Below are 7,653 nucleotides of genomic sequence, written 5' to 3' on the forward strand. Positions count from 1 at the left end.
CCGAAGTTAACAGGCAAGATATTTGTTCAAACCACAGAGAAGCTTGTTGCGTCCTCGTAAGTTTGTTCGAGGTATATTTCAGCAATAAACTGCTCAAGGTACCATAACAAGCTATGTTATCAGCGATGGCTTCTATATCCACTTTGACAAAACCATTAATGCGCAGCTATCTGACCCCCCTCTCCAGATCAACCCGCGGTAGACCCTGTATTGGCACCAAAATGCATAATTAGGGGAGTCAACAAATTTAATCGTTATAGTAGAGCATGGTTTCTCAATGTGGATTCCGCGGAACCTAGGGGTTCCGCAGGCCCCTCCTCAGGGTTCCGCGAGCGACTGATAAATTTTCCGTGGTTCCGCAGTCGCAAAGTCTTATATGGTGAACCTGAGGTGCGATCGATATAAGGAACCTCCATTACTCACGCCAGAATGTCAGTAAGCACATCTCGGCGCATAACTGAAACGCGCGAGCTGCGCAATAAATCTCGCCAGCAGCTTGTAGCCAGCCAGACTCCGAAACCGGATGACGGGGTTAAACTATTGCACTTGAATATCGGCCTTATATTACCCCCATGCGCATTTCTCCTGTTTGGAGATAGGTGCCGCTAGCGTACGCGTTCGCGTAAAGTTGACGGGAAAAAAACGATACCCTTGCTTGCTTTTGAATTTATTGCACGTTAATGCAGGATGAACGAAATGAAAAATGGCGGGAGGGGGGGGGGGGGGTTCCTTGGAACTTAACGGAACTTAGCAGGGTTCCCTGAGACCAACATGCTTGAGAACCCCTGCAGTAGAGTATATGGAGATAATTGGTGGAACGTTATTTCAAAATAGCCTGGAATGTGAAAATAGAAGAAATAATTTTAAAAATAAACCGACGAAATCGAATTTACGTTTTACACATCGGCAGGGAAACAAAGAAAAAATAAGAGAAGCTGCAAAAGAACGAGGGAAGCAGAAATTCTAACTAAAAAATCGTGTAAGGGGAACAACCATTTAACGCCTCCATTTTTAAAGTTTTCATAATGTGCTCAATTTAAAACAGCGCAAATTAAGGTCAGAAAGCAACAATATAGACAAAAGAGAGAACTAAAACTAACAAAAAAGAACGAATGTAATCAAGACTGCCCATATTATACATGTGCACCGCCCTCACACAACACAGAGAAAAAAAGCCACAGAAACGCTACGAAAATACGAATAAAACACTTGCAAAAACAGACTAACCCTATAAACTCCCTGTATTTGCAGAAATGTGCCTAAAGTGCAACATTAAAGGGACACTGAAGTGATATGTAAACATTGCGGGATTACTTGCGCAAATTGTAGTCCGGAGTCCTCAGGCCCTGTTTCGACCACCCTGGGCGCGTTTACACGATTTTATTTAGTAGACAAATTAATTCGAAAATGCTGTCCTCCTCTCTTTACGCTCGCCCATTTTCTGCGGCGTTTTCCTGTGACGTCGCGAGAAGCCGAGCTCAAAATTGGCCGCGCTACTGCACGGCTCCCCGGCCTTCAGACAGAGTCAGTCGGCCCAGCGTTTCGTCCGCCGGCCGCCGACGGGTCGTCGCAATTCGTTCGCTCAGTTGAAACGAAGCCAGGACACGTTTGTGAATGGAAGAATCTGCCTTTCTTTACTTGGTTAGTTTGTACACTGTATCTAGCTCCAAGTAAAGGTCGCTTCACACAAGCGCTGCACAAGCGCACATGCGACGCTTCGCTGACTGGTACGCCAGTAGGAAAATATAAGGCCTCTTGAAGGCGGGAGAAGAATCAGCGAAGTCAATATAGGTACTAAGGAAATAAAATCAACTGATATTTTTGCCGTGCAGCGTAAAACTAGGGTGCGGGAAGCACTTTTTTGCGCTGGGCGAACAAGCACAGCGGTCAGCAGCACGACTACGCATCTGCGAACGCTTTTCCGCCTACGAAAAGCAATTGCGAGACGGGAGCTATTGTGGAAACTCGGGCGACGCTTACTGCACGAGGGCAATACAACAAATAGTCACCTAAGCTGCTTGAAATGCCAAAACTATATAAAAGTTAAAATGGTGGTACAATATATACCCTATATTACCATGAGCAGCGGAGCCAGCCCCCGTGGCCGAGTCGATTCTGCTTCCGGCCGCGCTAGTGTGCGGACGCGGGATGATTGTCTCCTCAGGAGCGGTGAATGCGGCCATGTCTGGCCGCGGAAACAGGTTTTTTGCCCAGGAATCCGGAGATTACCCCGTCAGTTTGCCAATGCTGCCAACAGGTCGGTGTGTTTTAAACACCATTTTTCTTCATGCGGACGTTCGTGCGAGGCCTTATCGCGTCGAAGATTTCAGGGACACTTTGGCTCGTTTGGAACTGCTCCCCGAGGTGCTTGCCTTGGGGGCGTATCAAATGAACCACGTATGGGCCCTGACATTCAGGGACGAAAGCGGTGTGAAGCGCATGCTCGCGGCCACCGACGTGAAGGTGAAGCAGCGCCGGTGCCTCGTCATCGATCCGGCGAACCAGGATGTGCGGATGAAACTGCACTGGATTCTGTACAACGTGCCGGACGACGAGGTGCGAGCGGCGCTGCTTCCTTACGGGCGTGTCGTCGACATCGGACGCGAGAGGTGGCGTGTCAAGGGCATGAATGAGAAAGGTTCGACGACGCGGTCGGTGACCCTCAGGCTCAACGCCGGCGTGAGGCTCGACGACCTGCCGCACGAGCTCCGGGTTGCGGGCGGCCAGGCGCTCGTGGTCGTTCCAGGCCGGGCCCCGCAGTGCCTCCGCTGCTCGGGGACGGGCCATATGAGGCGCGACTGCAAGGTGCCGCGCTGCACTGTCTGCCGCCGCTTCGGTCACGAAGCGACGCAGTGCGTGCGGACGTATGCACATGTCACCGGACCTGTCGGAGACGCGGACGCGGCCGAAAACCGTATGGACGAGGAGGAGGCGGAAGCTGCGGCAGCCGGCGGAGGTGGTGCGTCCGCACCCGGGGACCCTTTGGCGGAACCAGGCGTGGAGGACGTAAATGCTGCGCCCGCGGAGCAGCAATCGACCTCCCAGAACGACCCTACGCCAGAGGCACCTGCGCTGGACGCGAAAAGTGAGGAGTGTGTTGGGGCGGGTTCGACGAACACCGCCTTAACTCGTGAAGTGCGTGACGCCGGCGACGGCGACGGAGACAACCCGGAAGCCACCGCCAAGCGGCCGCGTAAGGAGGACGACAATCGTGAGGACTCTGGTGACTCCGGCAACGTCAAGGCAAGTGTGGGAGGGGATATGCTGAGGCGTCCAAGCTTCAAGCCAAAGCCCAACACCACGCCTTATGACAGAGGACATGCAACGGGGAAGCCACCGTAAGCGAAACGTTTGCTGTTTTTTTTTGGGAGAGGTCTTCGAGTGAGCGTTACGGCACGGACAACACTTTTTCTTTTTTGAGGGGTAGAAAAGGGGGCGGGGCCAGTGTTTCTGTAGCGCGTGTGTAACAATGTGCGACGTGCCTTCATCTTCCATTCATGCGGTGTTCATATCATCTGCGTTGTGCCACCCTTAATGTACGCGGTCTTTCTGAGCGCAAACGTCAAAGTCAATTGTACAGACTCATCAGCGAAAGGCAGTTAGACGTCGTGGCCTTTCAGGAGACTAAAGTAGAGACCGAGCAAAGCACGGAAAGGATGGTGGGGGTGTTCAATTCCAGTTATGAAGTCTGTGTCAGCCATGCCCTTGGTTTATCGGCTGGGTGTCTCATTTTAATACGTCGGAGCAGCGGCGCAGTAGTGCAAAACGTGATGTCCAGTTTGTCTGGGCGCTTTGTTATTTGTGATTTTATTTTTGCCTCAAAAGAATGGCGTATTGTTTGCGTGTACGCGCCGACAAAAGCCGATGAAAGGAAAGTTTTTTTCGAAGAATTACGGGCGTGGCTTGGCACAGAACGGGTTGTCGTATTAATGGGAGATTTTAATTGTGTGTGCTCGGCTCGCGATAAATCTACTTGTACTCCTTATCGCGACGGAAGCACGATTGCATTGAATGGTATCGCGGCAGATTTTGGTTTGGAAGACGTGGGGGATGCGTTGGAATGTAAGACGCAGATCCAATTCACCCACTTTCAAGGCACGAGCCACGCAAGATTAGACCGAGCATATATTTCGTTAGAACTTCTGCCGGAGTGCTCGGAGTATAGTGTTACACCCGTGTCGTTCAGCGACCATTGCCTAGTGTCGTTCTTGATTGGAAAGCGCAAAGATAAAAAGTCGTTCAACTGGGACTTGTGGAAAATGAAAAGCTTATTGTTGAAGGATGAAGAATTTGTAAAACAAGTGACGAAAAAGATTAGGAACCTTGAACAGGATACATGTGACTGTGCCTCTAAGTGGGAGAACTTCAAAGCAGAAATTAAGATGTCAGCATTGGAAAGGTCAGCTGCCTTAAATTATGAGAAAAGAAAAAAGGAAGGCCTGCTTAGAGCAAACCTGGAGACGCTTTCTGCACTAGAGTGCAAGTCACCTGGACTGTTCAAGGAAGACATTAAAACTTTGAAACATCAGATAGAGGCTATAGAACAAGAAAAATATCATGGCGCGATAGTGCGAGCTCGTGCGGAAAAGTTCATGTTAGGGGAAGCCCCTACAAAGAGAGCGCTTAGCTCTGAAAAGAGATACGCAACCCGCAACTCTATCGCGGAAATAGAGTATAAAGGGCAGGTTCTCGATGAACAACAAGCAATAAGCAATGCTTTTTGTGAGTTTTATGATGGTTTGTTTTCGTGTCAACCTGTAGACTTAGAACGATTTAAGGACAATTTTTTTAAATTTCTTGTCGACGATAGATGAAGAGGTAAAAGAACATTTAGAATTACCAATTACAGTAGAAGAAGTTAGGAAGGCTATCGACGAATTAAGTCCTGGAAAGTCTCCAGGCCCTGACGGGTTGTGCACTGCGTTCTACAAAGCTTTCCGCAATCACCTAAGTCCAGTGTTATGTGACCTGTACACAGAAGCGTACACACTAGGAAGACTTCCACCGTCGTTCTCACAATCGCACACTGTTCTCATACCCAAAAACAGATGTAAAAGAAGAGCTCAGAAAAGTTACTGCGTATAGGCCGATATCTTTAACGAATGTAGATTATAAAATATTAATGAAAGTCTAAGCAAGGAGGTTACAGAGTGTGACAATAGACATAGTAGGCGAACAACAAACATGTGGAATAAAAGGAAGGTCTATAACTTGTAATATACACATAGCACGGAGCATTCTCGAGTGTTGTGACGGCATGGATGAGGTTGTAGCCATGCTACAAATAGACCTTGAGAAGGCCTTTGATAAGGTCTCTCATGAGCTACTCTATACTATTTTGGAAAACATAAACCTAGGAAAAGTAATAACGGAGGGCGTAAGAATGGCGTATAAGGGGTGTTCAACAAGGCTGGTAATAAATAAGTCAGTGAGCCGTCAAATAACTGTTACGCGTTCAGTGCAGCAAGGATGCCCGCTGTCCCCTTTGCTCTTTTGTTTGTACATCGAGTCGTTTTGTGCTAGCATAATAAACAGCAATAATATTCATGGTTTCCAGTTGCAGGCATGCGAGGTACGTGTATTGGCATACGCGGACGATATCGCTTTATTTTGTCGAGACAGAAAAAGTATTAGCAATGTAGTTGCGTTGCTTAAGACATTTTGTGAGTATACTGGGAGCTCTGTAAATTGGAGCAAGTGCATGGGATTCTGGCACGGCAATTGGGACGTAACCCCTAGTGTCTTTGAAGGTATGAACTGGCAGGTTGTGCCGGTCAAATACTTAGGCGTGCCACTTGAAAACTACAGAGATACCGACCCGTACTGGCGAAGCCAGACGACTGCGATGCGTGATAAAGCGGAAAAGTGGGAAGGGAAGGGGCGTGCGCTGTCGATGTTTGCGCGCGCAACGGTGTGCAACATATTTTTGTCCGCGAAACTTTGGTACGTTTTGCAAGTGATCCACTGTTCTCGCGCTAATGTTCAGCGGCTGCATCGCGTTTGTGCTGTTTTTGTTTGGGGCTCGTCCTGGGAAAGGACGAGTAGGACGAATCTTTTTCGAAGAGTACGCGACGGCGGTTTATCGCTCTCGCATCTTTTTTTGAGACAAGTGGTGAATCGTTTTTATTTCTTGCGCGAGGTAAAGGACCCCTTCCTGCGCACTGTTATTCAAGTCAGGTTAGGCAGGCTATTGCCCCAATTTATTGTTACGTCATGTCAAAGCTACAATGGAGGAGTACACGGGTATTTAAAAGAAGTTGTTCAAGCGACACAATTTCTTTGTGTACGGTTCTCTATGGAGTACTTGAGTACCGTGTCGAAGAAAAAGCTGTATAAAGACCTTGCTGAAATCTGTTTTCCTGTTCCTTTATACCGATCCATGTTTCCGGTGGGCCCCGGGCAGAACGTTTTGAAACGTGTAGAAGCTATGGCCATTCCCCCGGGTGTTAAAACATTTTTCTTTAAACTGCACTGTGGAGTGTTACCAGTTAAAACGTGGATGTTAGAAAAGGGTCTGTTTGTGCCATGGGGTGTGGACTGTTCTTTGTGTAAAAAGCCCGAGACGGTGGAACATGTTTTTTTGGATTGTTGGGATGGGGTGTTTTTGTGGGACGTTCTTCAGCGAACATTGAAAAAGGAGTTTCCGTTGAGCCCTTATGGCATCCGGTTTTTGGCAGTGCAAAACGATAATGGAGTGCCTTACGACCTAGTGATGTTGCTGGTCCTCCACGGAATATGGAGGTCTCGAATGGCGTTTCGGCACTGTGACGTAGACGGAAGGCCAGCAAGGCAGTATTTCTGTGAGAGTGCCCAACGTATTGTAGAAATGTGCAAGAGTCAGAACTGTACTCCTGAATGGTTGCATGAATTTGAAAAGGTATTGTCTATGCCCCGTTTTTAGTTATGTAGCGCTGGCTTGAGTGAAGTCAGCGATTTTATCATATGTACCGTAGTTTCTGGATTTTGTTTGAAACCGGCAATAAAGAAAAAAAAAAAGCCCCCGTGGCCGAGTGGTCTGGTGCTCTAGGTATGTCACCGCAAGTGTTTTGCAAGTCACGGGTTCGAATCCCTGCGGGTACGTGCTTTTTTTTGTAAGTTAATTTTTTCGTTTTCCGCCGATGTTTTCTATATTGAGTTCACCTTTTTTTGGGCCGCAACGTTCATGGCTCCACGAACTAGTTCATAAAACGCGCGCAGGCTGGCACTGGCGCGCTAGCGAGTTCTCGTTGGCGTGCTGTTGCCATAAGCACCGACTCTTGCAGGCAGTGGGCACAGGCCAGAATGAACAGACCCTTGGCCTGGTGCGAACACGCTTTTTACGATACAGGCATGAGGGAGGCAAGCTCCAAATATGGGGGAAAAGCGCATGACATTTGGGCGTGTACGGGTACGTGGAGGGCGTTCATGCACTGCGTAGGTCTCGGCTAGTGAATGCTACGATTCCAAGCCGTCCTGGGAGGCTTATCTTTATGCATTTTTACAGCTGAAAACGTGGCAGAAGCGCCGTACGATGATTACTGAGTTATTGAGAATGCCCATCCAACAACGCCACCGGTTGTGTTTTACAGAACCGAAACCGAAACCGAATCTTGTTTGGTTGCTCACCTTGGGCATCGTCCAATCACGGTGCCCGCTCCTCCCAACGTCACAGCT

At 48.6% G+C, this 7,653-nt stretch overlaps 1 protein-coding gene across 1 annotated transcript; it reads left to right on the forward strand.

The window, feature by feature from the left end:
- The first annotated feature begins 2,217 nt into the window (after positions 1 to 2,217).
- On the forward strand, positions 2,218 to 5,244 carry LOC144149359 (uncharacterized). The gene has a single exon (XM_077680928.1). It carries the CDS (start codon positions 2,245 to 2,247, stop codon positions 3,340 to 3,342), a length of 1,098 nt encoding a protein of 365 aa, XP_077537054.1. The 5' UTR covers positions 2,218 to 2,244; the 3' UTR covers positions 3,343 to 5,244.
- Positions 5,245 to 7,653: the final 2,409 nt, after the last annotated feature.

The sequence above is a fragment of the Haemaphysalis longicornis genome, unplaced genomic scaffold (genome assembly GCF_048455015.1).
Source record: "Haemaphysalis longicornis isolate Haplotype H1 unplaced genomic scaffold, Haemaphysalis longicornis Haplotype H1 scaffold_8, whole genome shotgun sequence".
Taxonomy (NCBI): Eukaryota; Metazoa; Arthropoda; class Arachnida; order Ixodida; family Ixodidae; genus Haemaphysalis; species Haemaphysalis longicornis.

Bases quoted from the DNA above. Each gene is read 5' to 3' on its own strand.
- LOC144149359 (XM_077680928.1), top strand. From the start codon at position 2,245: ATGCTGCCAACAGGTCGGTGTGTTTTAAACACCATTTTTCTTCATGCG.